Genomic DNA, 20,074 nt, shown 5'->3' with positions numbered 1-20,074 from the left:
ATGCTCGGGCCCTCCCGTGGACTCCATTTCCCAGAAGTGTTAGCGGCCGCACCTAAGCAGTTCCCAGCCCCGCCCCTGGCGGCCCGGTTCTGGGCGCCGGGCGCGGGGTGTTTACCAGGTGGCTGAGCGGCTCCGGGCCCCAGCCCCGCCCAGGTATTCCCCCGGAAAGGAGTTCCGACCCAAAGCTGCCGTCGCGGCCGGGGCGGTCCGGAGCCTCCCGCTGGAGAGTGCGGTCGGGCTCCGGAGGCCTGGGGGTCAAGGTGAGCCGCGGAGAGGACGGCAGGATGCGGGAGGGAGGGAGGAGCTGGCCGCGGGAAGGCGCACGCCGCGCCCCGGGGCAGGCTCGAGGTGCGGGCGCGGGAGACGGGGCGGGGCCTCCACCGGCGTGCCGCTCGGAGGGGCCTTTGTGGTCGCCGCGGGGCAGGGGCCCGCGCGCCCCCAGCCAGCCTCCCGCGGACGGGGCCCCTGAACACAGAGGCCGGGCACTTGTTCCCTCTTGTCCCGGGCCACCCTACTGCTTCCTCCAGGCCTTTTTACCGCACCTTACCTGGTTGTCCCCGCCGGCGTTTGAATTTGTCCCCGGCCCTCAATGCGTGAGAAAATGCATTTCCTCCCCTTACCACCTTTGCAGTCCTGTTTGCTCAGGCTCCAGCAATGGCAGAACCAAGACCAGAACCCAGGGGTCTGTACCCTTTCCTCAAGACGCCGCCCCTTACCTGCCGTAGGAAAGCCCCCGTTTTCCTTTTCTGAACCAGTTTTAGTAAAATATTTGGAAATCAACTTCTTGACAGGAAGGGGAGAGATTGGGTGGGAAAAGCATGGGTGGCGAAATGGCACGTGGCCCTTAGTGAGGCCGTTGGAGGGGATGCTCTGGAGCCTTCCAGCTTGGAATCCGAGTGCCCTCCTTACCTGCTGTGTGAACCCTTGGAAGCTACTCACCCTGTGTTCTCGATTTCCTCGTCTGTAAAATGGAGCTACTTGAGTGCCAACTGGTCTGTGGATACTAAGCGAGGTAAATGGGGTGTCTGCCTCATGACTGGACTGATGTGAGTCGCTGCTGCAGAGTCTCAGGTCCTCTTCTGGGCTTAGCTCTCTGGAAACTGTGAGCCAGGAAAAGAGTTGTCTGGTCCTGTCTGCACCTAGTTCCTTCTGACTTCCTGAGGGCCCATGCGGTCATTCTCAGTTGTTGCAAGGTTTCAGTGCTACTGCTTCTGAGGGGTGGAAAGCAGAAGGGGCTTCCTTTTAGCTCCCTTTTTCTTCTCTCAGATAAGTCTTCTGGAGACTTTGCCCATGCCCAGGGAAGAGTCTAGAAAGAGGACATGGCTCCAGAACAGAGGCAAGCAAGGTCTCAGGTGAGTTGCCATCTTAATTGATAGCGGATAGATATTTTTCTTACTCAAGCTTGAGTAATCTTTTAACACGTGCACAATAGCATCATAAATTATTTATCCTAACTTCCATCAATGGTTATTTAGGTGGTTCTCTTTTTAACTTTGCTGTTATAAACACCATCCTTGTATATGCATTTGTGTACTATCCAATAAAATACATATATAGTAACAGGCAAATTTTAAAAATATGCATTTTAAGGCTAAATAACACCCCCACTAATACTCCTAATACTGCTATACTTTTCTTGCAATGGTTAACAGGTTCATACTTTACCTTGCTTAGTATATATTTGTCATTGGTTGATTATTAAATAAATTACCTGGAACCTTCAAAAACTTGAATAATATCAGAAGCATCTCATAGGTAGCCTGCCTGCCTTCCCCCACTGTCGCCAACGTCACTCTGTGTGTGATGGCTAATACTGGCTGAGCCTGAATGACTTGTCATTACAGGTGTCCGTGACCTTCAAGGATGTGGCTGTGCTCTTTACTCGGGATGAGTGGAGAAAACTGGATCCTTCTCAAAGAAACTTGTACCAGGACGTGATGCTGGAGAACTATAGAAACCTGATCTCAGTGGGTAAGGAAAATTTCCTCAATAGGTTCATAAATGAGAAATTGGAATATCTCCGCACTTCCTTCCTTGAATAAAAGCCATGGGCCATCAAGAAACTTATACCTTGAGTTTTGCCTTAGAATAGTCCAAATCAGATCTCTAGAATTAAGTATTTTTTATTTTTTTTAATTATCTTTTTTTAAAGTTAATAGATCACACAAAAGGTTACATTAAAAAACATAAGAGGTTCCCATATACCCCATTCCCACCCCCCATCCCCATCATTTTTTTAATTGTATTTTTTTTTAAGATACATAGATCACAAAAAATGTTACGTTAAAAAATATAAGAGGTTCATATATACCACCCACACCACTCCTCCCACATCAACAACCTCATTGTGGCACATTCATTGCATTTTGTGAATACATTTTGGAGCACGGTTGCACTACATGGATATTAGTATACATTGTAGTTTACACTCTTCCCCAGTACATTCAGTGGATTATGGCAGGATACATAATGTCCAGCATCTGTCCCTGCAGTATCATTTAGGACAGCTCCAAGTCCCGAAAATGCCCCCACATCACATCTCTTCCTCCTCCTCCCTGCCTTCAGCAACTACCATGGCCACTTTGTCCACATCAGTGCTACAATTTCTTCCATTACTAGTCACAGTAGTTCTATAGGAGAATATCATTAAGTCCAGTATGGGAGAAAGGGGGATTGGTATTGATAATTATCCCATTTCTTATATGCAAATGCACATTAAAAATTCCGTCATGATTCAGGTATCACTTTTTATGATTGTTCTGTGGTTTGTTTGCTCATTTTTGAAGCAGAGATCTTCACTCAAACTTCTTCATTGACTTACCCCTTGCTTTTCCCACTTTTCTTATCTGGCCAGAAGAACATTATGTAATCCAAGGGTTTTTAAACTTTTTTTTTTCCACAAATCCCTTTGCCAGTCAGTGAAACCACAGACCCCTTACTAAATACACACTATACTATGTATTATTTAATAAACCATACCTGCACCAACACATCCCCACAAGAATAAGGTTGTTTTTGAATTACAATTCAAGCTCATGGACCCCTTGTTAAGAACCCCCAATGTAACCCATCTTTGAATGGGTGTTAGAGTTTTCTCATTTTATTTCATTTTTTTTTAAGATGTATGTATTTCTCTCCCCCCCCCCCCCCGCCTCCCCACCGTGGTCTGCTCTCTGTGTCCATTCTCTGTGTGTTCTTCTGCATCTGCTTGCATTGTCAGGCAGCACTGGGAAATGGCATCTCTTTTTTTGTTGCGTCATCTTGCTGCGTCAGCTCTCCACATGTGCAGCACCACTCCTGGACGGGCTGTGCTTTGCTTATGCAGGGCGTCTCTCCTTATGGGGCGCATTCCTTACACATGGGACACCCCTATGCAGGGGTGCCCCTACATGGCACGGCACCAGCTTACCACACAGGCCAGGAGGCCCTGGGTATTGAACTCTGGACCCTCCATATGGTAGGCAGATGCACTATCAGTTGAGCCACTTCTGATTCCCAGAGTTTTCTCATTTTAAATAAGCTACTTGGTACGTTATCCTTTCTGTAGATAACTGTTTACAAATCTTAATTCGATCTATACATCTAGTGTATTCCCACTTCTATAGGAAGCTAATGGCACACCACTAATCATGGGCGTATGTTTATTATATTTCTCTGACATTCAATTATAATTAATACGTGGTCAAGTTCTGAACATCTCATACATTGTAGGGATACAGTCTTGAGCCCCTCACAAAAGCTCTGCTTGTACCATCCTCTGGGATTTCTGCTCAAATCTAGGATACCTCTTTGTGTCAGAATAAAACCAAGTCTTGCTCTCTTTTTTTTTTTTTTTTTTTTCTTTTTTTTGTCTTTGAGCAGGACTCCCATTTTCCAAACCAAAAGTGATATCCCTGTTGCAGCAAGGAGAAGAGCCCTGGAAGGTAGAGGAAAAAAGCCCCAGAGGCTCCTTTCTAGGTGAGTAATGGGACTTAGGTGCCTGCAGACAACCATCTGATGAATAAGAAGAGGATGTATTTTGGAGATGGTGATTTGAAAGCTTTGTTCAGAGATCTCAGTCCTCAAGAGTAGGTGGCAAAAGGGAAAGAAAGTAAGGCGCCAGACATCATTTCACAAATTAACCTCTCAGGATCTTTTTCCTTATTCCTTCCTGTTGTTTCAAAGGAGGGCTACGTTTTTATATTTTCATTCAATAAGCATAGTGTATTTAAGGTATTCTAAATAATTCATTCTGGCCCAGGGTATGTAAATGGGGAAAGATGAGGAAGGAAATGAGATTAGAAAGGTAGAGAGGGGCTGCATTATGAACTGCTTTAATAAAATTCTAAGACATTTGAACTCTCCTATGGATGACTGAAAATAGTTAAAGAATTTTAAGCAGAAGAATTATATGGCCCTTGATATTTCAGAAATATTGGTCTGTATCAAAGGATTTCAGTGCTCTTCAATGAAGTAATAGCTAAAGAAGCTGTAGTATATCTTTACTCTGGCATACAATGCTACAGTTAAAAAAGCATAGTGAAATGGACGGGGCTCTGTAGCAAAAGTTAATTATGATATAATGCCATACAAGTTTAAAGACATGTATGTGTCTACATATTTAATATGTATATAAGTACAGAGAGAGGGTAGAAGGATCCACCTTAACTGATAAGAGTAATTAAATTTGGAATGAGATCACCAGTGGGAATGATCAAAGCTGACTTTATTTTAAATGAAATATTTTAATTTTTGCAGAGAGAATATACTCATAAGGTCCTTATGATGTAATTTGAATTTAATAAGAAAAATCACTTGGAAAGCATTATGGGGCATACATTTAAGGTGGGGCAAAACTAGAGGTGGAAAACCTGACAGAGACTATTGCAGTAATCTAGTCGGGAAGTTGTTAAGGCTTGGATGAAGAAAAAAAACCTAAGAGGAGGAGCGGGTTAACGCACAGGACAAGTTTGGAATGGGTTTCATTTAGATAGTCGAGTACACAGGCAGAGATATCTGGTAGGCAAGTATGTAATGTCTGGAGGGTTGAAATTCAAAAGGAGGTCATGGAGTCTTCATTACGAAGGCGGCCTTTGAAGCCTTGAGCTGACCAGGTGAGGGAAGAGAATCGAGTGCAGGATTCCGGGAAACATCAGCTTTTACTTAGGAGAGGAATCTGACTGAGCCTGAGAAGAATTAGTCAGAGGCGAGAAACAGGAGAAGTGGATGTCGTGGAAGCTGGGCAATGAGACCTGTTTAGAAAAGGAGGCTCAGCCTCTACAGTTGGATTGAGATTCAAACCCTTATACCCCCCTTTTCTGTCCCTTAATACATGATGAGTGAGTTCTGTGCTAGGCAGTGGTGGGCAACATTGGACAGAAAGAGATGCAGTCCAGCCCTTATGTTTAATATGTATGAATTAGTCTTTTTCTTATTTCTTACTCCCTATGCCCTGCCAAAAAAGATACCTAAGTGGGCTCTACACCTCCCCTCTTACCCCAACATCTGTTTTTCTATAGCAGGCAGGATGATCTTTTTATTTTTTTTTTTTAAAGATTTATTTCTCTCCCCTTCCCTCCCCACCCCGATTGTCTGTTGTCTGTGTCCATTTGCTGCGTCTTCTTTGTCCGCTTCTGTTGTCAGCGGCACGTGACTCTGTTTCTTTTTGTTGTGTCAGCTCTCCGTGTGTGCAGCACCACTCCTGGGCAGGCTGCACTTTCTTTCGCGCTGGGCGGCTCTCCTTACGGGGCGCACTCCTTGCGCGTGGGGCTCCCCTACATGGGGGACACCCCTGCGTGGCACGGCACTACTTGCGCGCATCAGCACTGCACATGGGCCAGCTCCACACGGGTCAAGGAAGCCCGGGGTTTGAACTGTGGACCTCCCATGTGGTAGACAGATGCCCTAACCACTGGGCCAAGTCCACTGCCCCAGGATGATCTTTTTAAAAGGTAAATCAGATCATATCACTGCATGCTCAAAATCTCTGGTAGTTTCCATCACATAGAATCCAGTCCTCATTGCCTGCAGAGAACTACATGATCTGGCCCTAGCTACCTCTTCACCTTCTCCTCTTTTTGCTCTGTTCTTCATCCAAGTACTCTAATCACACTGGCCACCTTGCTGTTTGTCAGGCAGGCCAGGCAGCCTCACATCTCAGGGCCTCTGCTTCCTTTATGTCTACTAGACCATTTAATTCCTGATGACCATATGCCCACATGACTTGAGTCCTCATTTTGTACAGGTTTCTGTTTAGACGTCTCTTTCTTTTTCTTTTTTTTTTTTTTTTAGTCAGATTTCTTTGCTCTTTTTTTTTTTTTAAGATTTGGGTTTTTTTTATTTATTTATCTCCCCTTACTCCCCTCCCCCCTCATTTGTCCATTCTCTGTGTCCATTCGCTGTGTATTCTTCTGTGACTGTTTCTATCCTTAGCAGCAGCAGCGGGAATCTGTGTTTCTTTTTGTTGCATCATTTTGCGTCAGCTCTCTGTGTGTGCGGCGCCATTCCTGGGCAGGCTGCATTTTTTCTTTCGCGCTGGGCAGCTTTCCTTACGGGGCACACTCCTTGCACGTGGGGCTCCCCTACGCAGGGGACACCCCTGCGTGGCACGGCACTCCTTGCACACATCAGCACTGTACATGGGCCAGCTCCACACGGGTCAAGGAGGCCCGGGGTTTGAACCGTGAAACTCCCGTGTGGTAGGAGGATGCCCTATTCATTGGGCCAAGTCCACTTCCCTAGATGTCTCTTTATTGCATAGACCCAGCTCATCTAAAATAACACAACTTTCCATCCTCCACATTCTTTATCCCCTCACCAAGCTTTATTTTCTCTCAGAGTGTTTGTCACCACACAGTGTTACATATTTATTTATTATATTATTATCTGTTTCTTCCTCTTGTTTGTAAGCTCCCAGGAGCTGGATTGTCTGTTGCCTTCGTTGCCTTGACCCTATTACCTAATACAGTTCCTGGTCCACCACAGAATTTATGTAATTCCCAGCATATTAATTATAACTCACTCAGTTCTTTGATTCTCAAGAAAACCCTCCGAGACTGCAATGAAAGTGTCTTTTTTGTCTCAATAACTTTGAATTGACTGTGGGATTATAAATTGGGGGTATATTTGAGGAAAGAAGGCTACAAAGCTATGTTTTGGGCCAAAAAATATTGATCCTGCCTTCAATCCTTGCACCATCTTTCATCTAGTGTTGGGGGGAAAAAAAAAATTTTAATCTCCTGCCAACCCAGAAAATCCTCTCCACAAATTCAGAAAGGAAAAAAAAAGATTATTACTGATGAATAATCATTAAACCAGACTGCCATGTGCATCACAGGTTACCTGATGAGATTACGAAGGCAAAAAGAGACCCTACCTTTGGAGCCAAGCACATACAATCCATTACATACATGTTCTTAAGATTAATAATTGTCTTTATGTAAGAGTCTTGACAACACAGTTTGCTATACATTCTTTAATATTCATACTAAATTCACATGGTAGCTGGGGTGGCCATCTGTGTTAGCCAATTGCCTTTATCCTAAATTAAAATAAAACTCCTTTTTCTGTGGCAAACACGTTACATATTGGAGCCGTGCATCTAGGCTAAACTCCATGATGACTGGGAGAAAGGGCACTCTCTCCTTTAATGCTTACATTTCAAAGAGATGACTCCCAGATTCTTAAGAAAAAACAAAACTTCTAATGCAGGCAAGAGACTTTAAAATATTTACACACATACCAGAGAGACAGAGGGAGAATTTACAAATACAGGTTTTCTCAAAGTACTCTAAGAAATGAAAGGGGAGGAATATCTTTATCCCTTTTGGCAACAGGAACATTCATTTGTTTTATTTAACCTTACACTAGTGAACTGATAATTCCTTAAAATCCTAAAAAAAATTCTATCTACCACCTGTACCCCTTCCTTACCTGCACATTCCTCTATCTGAGAATAGTTTGGTTATTGTTCTAAACCACTCTTTGTATCTTTTTTACCTTCGGTTTTTGTTATAGAAATTATCATATTGCCTATTGACTTGTTTCTAATTTTTTAAAAACTAATCAATTTTATTGGTACATATTAATAAAGCATACAATTCATCCAAAGTGTACAATCAGTGGTATTTGGTATAATCACATGGTTGTGCATTCATCACTTCACTAATTATTAGAGCATTTTCATTATTTCAATAATAATAAACATAAAAACAGAAAACAAACAAAATTCTTCACCATTCAATCTCTCTCTGTTTCCCGTACTGTGCAATGTGTTGTTTTAAGCCACTACTTGTTATAGCAGTCATAGGAAATGAATGTCCAAGATGAGTTCTTTGTAAAAAGAAAAATATATCTGTGGGAAGTAATACTGGGAAGGTGGGAAGTTGGGATCGAAGGAACAAATTGAAGGTCAGTAGCATAGTAATCAATGTAGAGTAATGAGAACTTGAACATACTTTAGTGATGGACATTAGAGACACTTGAGTGATAGAATTTAATTAAGAGAATTAGTGACTGACTAGGTTTGGAATGAAGGGGAAAGAAGATTCTGAAATGAAATGAGAATTTATGGCAGAGTAACTATAAAGATGATTTCATTCTGAACTGAGGAAAAGAGTAAAAAGGTTTGAAAAAGCATGTGCTGGGTTCAGATTTTAACATGCTAAATTTGAAGTGTAAGAAAGATATTCAAATGGATATTCTAGCAGGTAACTGGAAACACCTCTGTAAAGTATTTTGAGAAGAGTCAGGCTAGTCATTCATGTAGGAGGGAGGGGGGTAAATGAAATCACCTAGGAAGAAAAGAAAGTTGAAGACAAATTCAGAGCATCAGAAGAGCCAAAGGAAGAGAATATAGACTTAATGACAAACTAATCGGGGTGGTGGCCATGTACAGATGACTGTTGTCATTTGTTAAGCCTTTATCATCCCGGAAGAGAAGTTATTAGATCATTCTAGCTCAAACTTCTGACGTTGTTCATGAGGTAGCTCAATTCCAGGCTTGATTCTAAGAGGTACCCACAATTGATCTGCATATCAGAAGACAGGTTTGTAGACCTGTGGGGGTCGGGGGAGAACACTAAGCAGATCCTAAGGGACAGTTACCCACAATCCAAGACTTAACATCTGCTTCAGTCAGAAGCATGAACCTGGGACTAAAGCATTGGCACTTTACGGTGGAGTTGGGAGGAGTGGAATTAGGGTTCTCCAGAGAAAGAGAACCAACAGAATGTGTGTGTCTGTGTATGTATGTCTGTACATGTGTATTAAGAGTTTATTATAAGGAAATTGGCTCGTGATTGTGGGAGCTGGAATATCCAGAGGGCAGGCCACAGGCTGGGAATTCAGTAAGGGTGATGTCAGTGTCTTAAGTGTGAATTCCTTAGTAGCCGGCAGACTGGCAATTCTGCTAAGAGTTGATGTTGAGCTCTTGAGACACAAACCCTCAGTTCTTCCTGTTAAGACCTGCAACTGACTGGATGAGAACAACCCACATTATGGAGGGTAATCTCCTGTACAGGTCCACTGATTGGAGATGCTAATCCCATCGACAAAATAACACCATAGTAACATCTAGGCCAGAATTTGACCAAACAGCCAGACACCATTCCCTAGCCAGGTAGAAACATAAAAGTAAGCATCATATAGCTGCTATTACGTACAGCCGGGGATACGTAGAAAGATCGAGGTGATGAGGTATTTTGGTTTGTCTATTTTTCTTTATTATTATTGAAATAATGAAAATGCTCTTACAATGATTGAAGTGTACAGCTATGTGATTATACCAAATACCATCAATTGTAAACTTTGGATGAATTGTATGCTTTATTAATATGTATCAATAAAATTGATTTTTTTTTTTAATTAACCATCACATTCAAGAGATTGACCTTGGAGCCTGCATATCATGACCGGGTTTATCCAGGCAGTTTAACAGAACTTCTTTTTTCTAAATGGAATGTTTTACTATGCTGTGTTAATGCTTTGTAACAGTTTACATCTTTATAATTTGACATATAAAGTAAATGTCATTGACACTGTTCCTTTGACAGGTTGGGGGCAGATTCTTTTTAGCCTCTTTAAGACTTTTATTGATGATGACTGTATCAGTGTATCCATCACCCAATTTCAGCAATCATCAATTTATCAATTTTGTTTGACCTCTATAGTGGTTCCCAACCAAAGGTGATTTTGTTCCCCAAGAAATATTTGTCCCAGTGTCTTAAAAACATTTTTTGTTGTCACAACCTTGTGGGGGTGGGGTGCTACTGGCATCCAGTGGGTGAATGCCAAGTATGCTGCTAAGCATCCTACAATGCACAGGACAAGCCCCCACAACAAAGGATCATCTGGCCCAATGCCATCTGAGCTTGAGAAGGGCGTTCATGTACTGGTGTTTCTATGATGCTAAGCTATTCTATCCAAGAACAGGAGATGTTTTTCCATTTGTGCAAGTCTATTTTTATGTTGTTGAAGGTATTTTAAAATTCTCATGTAAGTTTTTCATATTCCTTGTAAAAATATTCTGAAGTATTTAATCTTTTTACTATTTAAATCAAGTTTTCTCTACTATTATATACTCAAGTTTTTAATTGTTAGTATAATTGAAGGCTAATTGTTTTAGTATAATATCCTGCTACTTTATTGAATTAGATTTAGCATTAATCCTCTGGAGTTTTCAGATTCAGTATCATGTCACCTGCAATTTGACTACTTCTTTACCCATCCTTGTGCCTTTAAAGAATTCTCTTGTCTAATTGAATTGGTTAATATCAATACCTCTAGTTCATTGATAAATAGTAGCAAAATAAATGCGTATCCTTGCCTTATTCCTGATCATAGTGCAAATGCCTCTTGTGTTTCCTCATTGAAAAAGATAATGGCTTTAGGACTAAGGAGTATATATTTATCTTGTTGAAGTATCCCTCGGTTCCTTTTTTCTTAGTGCTTTTATTATGAGTGGTGCGAAATTTTGTTAGAGGCTTTCTCAGCATCTCTATATATACTTAAAAGATTTTCTCCCTTAGGTGTATATATGATAATACACTGTAGTATGTGCTATAATAAGGGGAATGATTATTGGAGCTTGGACCAGGAAGGGATGCACAGGGTAGTTAACATTTAAACTGAATCTGAAGGCTATAGAAGAGTTTGACATGTAGAAAAGGAGGGAAGACATTCAAGATTGGAAATCATTACAGAAATGAGAGAGATTGTCATGGAGATAATTTAGGAGTCTTTCATAGGCCACGGATACCAACTGCCTTTCCTAGTTAATACTCCACTGCTACTTCTCTCTCCGTTCTCCATTCTCCAGGTCACTTTTAGACTGTCACCTTCCTTAAAAGAGTTTGCTTTATACTTTTATTCACCTAATACTTCAGCCCTCATCTGTTTTTTGACATAGCTTTTCTGTTTTCCTACTTGCCATTATATTTTTGCCAGATAGCAAATCCTTATTTAAATATCAATATTTATTCCTTCTACATATTTAGTGTTAGCCAGTCACATGACTCTTTTGCCATTTCTTTTTTTCTTTTTTCTTTTCACTTTGTTTTGTTTTGTTTTCAGGATGGAAGAACATTCCCCAAACCACAAAGTCAACTCAAACTCAAGACTCATCACTTCAGGGACTAATGAGGAAAATACTCAAAAGGGATGAACCCTCAGACTTCAAATCAGAAAAACTCTCTATATATGAAGACAAATTAAAGAAACAGCGGGACAGAAATGAAGGCTTCCAAATAATTTCAGTCACCCATAAGAAAATCCTTACCATGGAAAGAAGCCATAAAAATATTGAATTTGGCCAAAACTTTACCCTGAAATCAGTCCTTGTCAGGCAACAAAGGGTTTCTAGAGAAGAAGCACCCCTAAAATGTGAAATACACAGAAATAGCTTCAAACAGAATTCAATTTTACTTAACCAACCAAAAATCAACACAAAAGAGAAACGCTATAAATGTAATATGTGTGAGAAAGCGTTCATTCACAATTCATCCCTTCGTAAACATCAGAAAAATCATACTGGAGAGAAATTATTCAAATGTAAAGAATGTTTGAAAGCTTTTAGCCAAAGCTCAGCTCTTATTCAACATCAAAGAACTCATACTGGAGAGAAACCTTACATATGTAAAGAATGTGGGAAAGCCTTTAGCCATAGTGCATCCCTTTGTAAACATAAAAGAACTCATACTGTGGAGAAATCCTATAGATGTAAAGAATGTGGCAAGTCCTTCAGCCGAAGGTCAGGCCTTTTTATACATCAAAAAATCCATGCTCGAGAAAATCCCTATAGATATAATCCTGGTAGGAAGCCGTCTAGTTGTAGCTCATCCCTTACAGGATGTCAGAGAATTCATCTTAGAAAGAAGTCCTATTTATGTAATGAATGCGGCAACACCTTTAAGTCTAGTTCCTCCCTTCGTTATCATCAGAGAATTCACACTGGAGAGAAACCTTTTAAATGTAGTGAATGTGGGAGAGCCTTCAGTCAGAGCGCATCTCTTATTCAACATGAAAGAATTCACACTGGAGAAAAGCCCTATAGATGTAATGAATGTGGAAAAGGCTTCACTTCTATTTCACGACTTAATAGACATAGAATTATTCATACTGGTGAGAAATTGTATAATTGTAATGAATGTGGTAAAGCCTTAAGTTCCCACTCAACACTTATTATTCATGAGAGAATTCATACTGGAGAGAAACCATGTAAATGTAAAGTGTGTGGAAAAGCTTTCAGACAAAGCTCAGCTCTTATTCAACATCAGAGAATGCATACTGGAGAAAGACCCTATAAATGTAATGAATGTGGGAAAACATTCAGGTGTAACTCGTCCCTTAGTAATCATCAGAGAATTCATACCGGAGAGAAACCATATCATTGTCTGGAATGTGGGATATCTTTTGGCCAAAGTGCAGCACTTATTCAACATCAGAGAATTCATACAGGAGAGAAACCCTTTCAGTGTAATACATGTGCAAAATCTTTTAGACAAAGCTCATCACTTATTGCACATCAAAGAATTCATACTGGAGAGAAACCCTATGAGTGTAATGCATGTGGAAAACTCTTCAGTCAGAGATCATCCCTTACTAATCATTACAAGATCCATATTGAAGAGGACCACTTGAAAGTAGATTAACGTGTGAAAGCCTTAAACCAAAGCTTATCAGAGAATATGTACTTGAAAATGATTTAATAAAGGTAACAAATATGAGAAAACAATCCTCATCAGATATTAAATTCCAGGAATAAACCTTGACTATGTAATAACTTATGGGAAAGTTTTCCTACCTGTCAGTCCACAATTGCAGACATTGATTTTGGCCATTTGTAAGATACAAGGAGGGGTTTTTCTATGTCCTTTTATATAACATTTTATATATATTGAGGCCACATGTGATAATGGAAATTTTGGTGCAGGTGGATTCTCATTAGGAAAAAAAAATAGCAACTTTAAGCTAGTAATATATTTATTACAACTAACATTTTAAAAATAAGTAGAAGAAACTTTAAAATATATGCATTTTTAGAGCAAAGGACCAAATAAGAGATTTTTTTTTAAACTGTAAGCTACCTCTCAGCCTCTGGAATTTGCCTTTTCCTAACTTGTTATACTTAATGCATGGTTTCATTAAAAAAGAGACAGAATCTATTCTCTTGCTTCTTTGTTTCTCTAATCATTGCCAGGCTCTGCCTAACAGCCTCCCAAGTTCTCTACACAATTCCTAATTTTGTTCTGAGATTTCTATTTCTTACCCTGAAGCCATATTTATTGTGAAACCGTACTTGTGATATCGTTCTCATCTTAGATTATTTAGGTAGAAAAAAATATGTAGTTTAGGCATTTTCTTTAAGGTTAAAAAAGTTTTTGTAATTGGCTGGAAAAGAAATCCTAAGATCAATCACCTTCAGCAAAGTTTTGAAAAGGACACCAATAATTTCATGAAATAAAAATAAGTATTTACCATTTGGTACTTTCCAGTGTTGAAAAAATTCAGACTAAAAAAATAATAAAAGAAGGGAAATAATTCTAAACATTGGGACTGATTGACTTAGTAAATGTTTAAGGCTTTGGGCCAAATACTAGGTTAGGCACTAGAAATCTTAAGAGAGGAAACAGGCCATATCTTCAAGTCATGAATTGGGGTGAAAGAGCGGAGTTGAGAGAGTAAGTAATAAAAGTATAATATGTTAGGATTGTAAAAGTGGTTTTCACAGGCAAATAGATAATTTATCGCAGTGCTGTGTTGCAGAGCTTGAATGTTGTGGAGACTTGAGCAACATGCCGAAAGGGGTCAGAGTGTCAAGAAAGCATCCTACCAAGAGTGATGCCTGAGCCAAGTGTTAGAGGAAGAATAGTTCTCCAGAGAATGAGATGAGTATCTCAAATAGAGGGTATGGCATATGCAGAAAGAATGACAGATCCTGAACCTTAAAGAGAAGGGGAGGCCAGATAACAAAAGGTCTTATTGGACATACTAGAGTTTGAATTTTATTCTGAAATTTATGGAACCAGATAAAGATTTCAAGCAAGGGGAATTGTAACAACAATGTGTAGAGGATGGGTTTAGGAGCTAGGAGACAGCTGAACATACTGAAGCCTAGACATACGTGCTAACAGCAATATGATAGATGAATGAGGGTTTAAACTCAAGTAGGAATAGTAAGAATAGAGAATCAGAGGCAATAAGATGGTAAAATATGACATGGTTTTCACAATCAAATAACTGGGCAAGAGGGGCGAGTGAGTGAGAGGACAACTAGATTGAATCCTAGTTTTCTGCCTTGTTTAACTGCCATGTGGTAAAGCAAGATGGCCACAGATCTCTGCCGCGGTCTGTGCTTTCCCCTCTAGAATCTACTATCCCCCAGAGTTCGGCTGAGGGCAACCAGACATAAGACTTGTCTCTTTCCAGGCCGCCTCTATCAGTTTTTGCTGCTCTGCTTTCTTCTTGAATTCAGCTACAATCTCTCAAGCATATGGCTCATCTGTCTCTGGACCTCAGTTCTTAGAGCCTCTTGGGGACTTCTCTCCTTGCAGGTCAGCTGTGAGCGAAACTAGAGTACTTTGTCTCACCTTTCAGGATCAAATATGGCTACTCCCTTTTTCTGTGTGTATCTCTCTGTCTCCATTTTTATCAACCCCAGCAAGAAAACAGAGGCTCAACCTGAGTCATGTCTTACTGACATAGTCCAAATGAAAGGGTCTCACACCCACAGGAATGGATTAGTTCACAAACATAATCTTTCTCTTGGGGATTCATAAAATAATTTCAAACTGCCACACCGATATTTATTCTTCCAACCTATAAACACAGAATGTGCTTCCAATTTCTTTAGGTTGTCTTTGGTTGCTCTCAGCAGTGTTTTATAGTATTCTGAATACCTAAATAGTTGATTTTTTTAGTTGCTATTGTAAATGGATTTTTTTCCTAACTTCATCCTCAGTTTGCTCATTAGTAGTGTATAGAATGCTAGTGCATAGTAGTGTATAGAAATTAGTAGTATAGAAATGCTATTGATTTTTGAGTGATCACATGTTGGTATTTGACAAAATACAACATCCTTTCTTGACAAAAACATTCCAGAAGGTACGGGTAGAAGGGAATTTTCTCAATATGGTAAAGTGCATATTTGAAAAGCCCACAGTTGGCATTGTATTCAATAGTCAAAGAGTGAAAGCTTTCCTGCTGTGGTCAGGAACAAGACAAGGATGCTCATTGTATCCACTGTTACTCAATATTGTTCTAGAAGTTCTACCTAGAGCAATTAGGCAATAAACAAAAATAAGGGACACCCAAAAGAAAAGGAAGATGTAAAATTTGCACTATTAACTGATAAGACCCCACACTAGAAAGTAAAATTTAAAAAACCAGCAAAACCACTAGAACTAATAGGTGATTTTAGCAAAGTGATGGGATACAAGATTAATATTCAAAAATTAATAGTGTTTCTTCACCCAATTTTTAATTGTGTTTTTTGTTTTTTTGTTGAGTTTTAAGTTTTGTTTTGTTTTGTTTTGGATATTAAAGTCTTATCAGACATGACTTGCAACTATATTCTCCTATGCTATAGGTTTTCTTTTCACTCAATATTTTGATGAACAAAAGTTTTAGTTTTGGTGATATCCAATTTATTAATTTTTTTCTTTTCCTTGTATTTTTCATATCATATCTAAGAATTCACTACTAAATACAGTCTTCAAGATTTACTCCTAGGGAGGGGAGGTGGCTCAAGTGATTAGGTGCCTCCCTCCCATGTGGGAAGCCCTAGGTTCAGTTCCCAGTGCCTCCTTAAAGAGAAAAAAATGAGCAGGCACAACACGCAGTGAATGGACACAGCAGACAGCAAACACAAAACAATGAGGGAGGGGGGTGAATAAAAATATTTTTTAAAAATTTACTCCTATCTTTTCTTCTAATACTTTCATCAATTTAACAGTTATATGTAGAGCCTTGATCCATTTACATTAATTTTTGTATATGGTGAAAATTTGGGTTCCAACTTCATTATTTTGCACATGAATTTCCAGTTTTACCACCACCATTTGTTAAAGAGACTATTTTTTCCCCACTGAATGGAATTGGTACCCTTTTCAGAGATCAATTAGGCAAAGATATGTGTGATATTTTCTAGGTTTCCATTTTTATGCCATCACTCTACATGTCTGTATACCAGTATCACACTGTATTGAATACTGTAGCTTGGAGACATTTTAAAATTAGGAAATGTGAGTCCTCCAACTTTGTTCTTTTTCAAGATTGTTTTGACTATTTAGGGACTATTTTTGTTTTCTTGGCTGCTCAAGCAAATACCAATGCAAAGGGTTGGGTTAAACAATGGGAATTTATTAACTCATTTTTAGGCTAAGAAAAAATCAAGAAATTATCAAGGTGGGAAGCAGATTTGGCTCAACTGATAAAGTGTCTGCCTACCATATGGGAGGTCCAGGGTTCAAACCCAGGGCCTCCTGACCCATGTGGTGAGCTGGCCCACATGCAGTGCTGATGCATGCAAGGAGTGCTGTGTCACTCAGGGGTATCCCCTGCGTAGGGGAACCCCATGTGCAAGGAGTGCACCCTGCAAGGAGAGCTGCCCCATGTGAATAAAAAGCACAGCCTGCCCAGGAGTGGTGCCATACATGTGGAGAGCTGGCATAGCAAGATGACACAACAAAAAGGGACACAGATTCCCGGTGCAACAGACACAGAAGAACACACAGCAAATGGACTATCAAGGCAATTCTTTCTTCCTGAAGACTGGCATTCTGGGGCTGGTTTCCAGTGATCTTTGATCCTTGTCTTCTCTGTCATACAGCAATGCACATGGAACTCTCTCCTGGCCTCTCAGTTCATTTCCAAGTTTCACTGAACTTCAGCTTCTTGCTTTCCCAGGCTTTTTTTTTTTTTTTTTTTCTGAATTTCATTCTGCTTATAAAGGACTCCAGTGATAGGATTAAGACCCATCCTGACTGAGGTAGCCCCCACTTAACTGAAGTAACCTCACCAAAAGGTCTTATTTACAATGGGTTTACATCCACAGGAATGGATTAACTTTAAGAACATATTCTTATAGGGCACATACAGCTCTAAACCAACACATGCTGAAGGTGCATGGCCCCAGTGAAACCATGGGCATGCCAAAACTGTTTTGGAGGCATGTTCTCTGTTCCTGTAACCTATTCTCCTGAGCTTGTTTTACAGGCAGTCAAACTCAGGAGCAGGTTATAAACCATAGCATTTTAAGGGACCAACTTTTGATTATATTGATTTCCTTGGTTGTTTTCCTATTCTCTATTTTTATTTATCTTCATTCCAATCTTTATTATTTCCTTCTTTCTATTAAATTGATGTTTAGCTTGCTCTTTTTTTTTTCCTAGTTTTTCAAAATGCGAATTTAGGATATTGATATGAGATCTTTCTTTTTTTAATGTAGGTGTATATGGCTATAAATTTCCTCTGAACACTGCCTTTGCTGCATCCCATAGGTTTTGACATGTTGAGATTTCCTTTTCATTTATCTCTAATTTTTTATCAATGCTCTTGTGATTTCTTCTTTGATCTATTATCTTTTTTTCATTTTAAAAACAATCTATTGTGAAGTATATGTGGCTCAACAAGTTGGGCATGCGTACCGCATGGGAGGAGCCAGATTTGAGTTCCTGTGCCTCCTAAAGAAGACAAGCAGATGCCATACCTGCTGCAATGAGCTAGACACCACATCCACTGCAACGAGCTAGGCACCACACCCACCATAGCCAGCAGATGCCTAAACAATGCCTAAATGAGCAGATGCTACAAACCAGCAGATGCCACAGCCTACAGGTAGCAATGTGGCTCAGGTCTTTGAGCTCTTGCCTCCCATGTGGGAGGTACCAGGTTTGGTTCCTGGTGCCTCCTGGAGAAGGCGAGCAAACGGTGAGCAGACAGATGAGAGAATCATCTGGGGGAAGGAGGATAAATAATAATAAAGTAAATAAATCTTTTAAAATTTTATTAATGAAAATGCAGGAGCACACATAAACAATAAGTGTGTAGTAAAAGTTGTGAAGTTACAAAACGAGCATGCATAACATACAGGGCTCCCATACATCATCCCCACCATAAATCTCTTACAGCATTGTGAAACATTTGTAACAAATTATGAAATAGCATCATCAAAATATTACTACTAACTATATTCCATATTTTGCATTGGGTGCATTTCCCCCAACCCACCCTATTATTTTTCTGTTCATAAACCATATAATTTATCTAAAGTGTACAATCAATGGCATTTTGTATAATCACCAAGTTATACATTTGTCACTGCAATCAATAGTAGGGCATTTTCATTACTCCAAAAAAGAAAAAAAGAAAAACCACAAAAAACAAATCCCTATCATACCCATATGTTAGTGCTCCTAATTACAAACTGTATGGTGTGCTTTCACCATTTCTATTCATTTCCAAATAATTACAGCTTGCATTACCAATTCTACACAGATTAAAACTCAGTTTTCCATTCTCTAACCACATTCTTTTGTCTGGTGACATATTCTAGTTATTAACTCCATGAGTTTGCTCAATATGTTTGGTTCATAATAGCCAAATCATAAAATATTTGTCCTTTTGTTCCTGGCTTGCTTCACTCAACATGTCCTCCAGGTTCAATCATGTTGTCTTATGCCTCATGACTTCATTTTTTCTTACAGCTGAATAACATTCTATTGTATGTATATACCACAGTTTGTTTATCCATTTGTTGGTTGATAAACACCTGTGTTATTTCCATCATTTGGCAATTGTGAATAATGTCGATATGAACCTATGAACATCAGTGTGCAGACGTCTGTTCGTGTCACTGCTCTCAGTTCTTCTGGATATGTACTAACAATGGTATTGCCAGATCACATGGTAGATTTATATCTAAATTCCTTAGAAACCACCAAACAGAATTCCAAAGTGGCTGTACTATTCTACATTCTCACCAACAGTGAATAAACATTCCTCCCTCTCCACATCCTCTCCAACCTTTGTACTTTTCTGTTTTATTAATACTGGCCATTCTAGTAGGTGTGAAATGATATCTCATTGTAGCTTTGATTTGCATTTCCCTAATAACTAGTGATAGTATTTTTTATGTGGTTTTTGTTTGTTTGTTTGTTTTTCGTGTTTTTTTTTTTTTTTGCCATTTGTAGTTCTTTAGTAAAATGTCTATTCAGGTCTTTTGCCCATTTTTTAATTGGGTCATTTGTCTTTTTATTGTTGACTTGTAGGATCTTTTTATATATCATGGATATCAGACCCTTTTAGGATGTGTGATTTCCAAATATTTTCTTCCATTAAGCAGGCTGCCTTTTTATCATCTTCACAAAGTCCTTTGAAATATAGAACTGTTTCATTCTGAAGAGATCCCATTTATCTGTTTTTGCTTCTGTTTCTCATGTTTTGAGTGTAAGGTTTGAGAGACCCCCACCTACTACAAGGTCTCATAGATGCTTCCCTATGTTATCTTCTAGGATTTTTATGGTCCGGGCTTTTATGTTTAGGTCTGTGATCCATTTTGAGTTGATTTTTGTTAGGGAGTGAGATAGGTGTCCTCTGT

At 39.6% G+C, this 20,074-nt stretch overlaps 1 protein-coding gene across 1 annotated transcript; it reads left to right on the top strand.

Annotated features, from left to right (window-relative positions):
• The first annotated feature begins 32 nt into the window (after positions 1-32).
• ZNF354B (zinc finger protein 354B) lies at positions 33-13,640 on the top strand. Its single transcript, XM_004460537.5, has 5 exons — positions 33-260; positions 1,267-1,352; positions 1,845-1,971; positions 3,862-3,957; positions 11,551-13,640. Exons 2-5 carry the CDS (start codon positions 1,320-1,322, stop codon positions 13,125-13,127), a joined length of 1,833 nt encoding a protein of 610 aa, XP_004460594.2. The 5' UTR covers positions 33-260; positions 1,267-1,319; the 3' UTR covers positions 13,128-13,640.
• Positions 13,641-20,074: the final 6,434 nt, after the last annotated feature.

The sequence above is a fragment of the Dasypus novemcinctus genome, chromosome 2 (assembly GCF_030445035.2).
Source record: "Dasypus novemcinctus isolate mDasNov1 chromosome 2, mDasNov1.1.hap2, whole genome shotgun sequence".
NCBI lineage: Eukaryota > Metazoa > Chordata > Mammalia > Cingulata > Dasypodidae > Dasypus > Dasypus novemcinctus.
Note: the sequence above shows the minus strand (reverse complement) of the source record. Positions and strands in the feature narration are given on the sequence as shown.

Excerpts from the sequence above, each read along its gene's own strand:
- ZNF354B (XM_004460537.5), top strand. The coding sequence starts at position 1,320 with ATGGCTCCAGAACAGAGGCAAGCAAGGTCTCAG. Across the intron at positions 1,972-3,861 it reads TAGAAACCTGATCTCAGTGG|GACTCCCATTTTCCAAACCA; the intron begins GTAAGGAAAATT and ends GTCTTTGAGCAG. Across the intron at positions 3,958-11,550 it reads CCCCAGAGGCTCCTTTCTAG|GATGGAAGAACATTCCCCAA; the intron begins GTGAGTAATGGG and ends TTTTGTTTTCAG.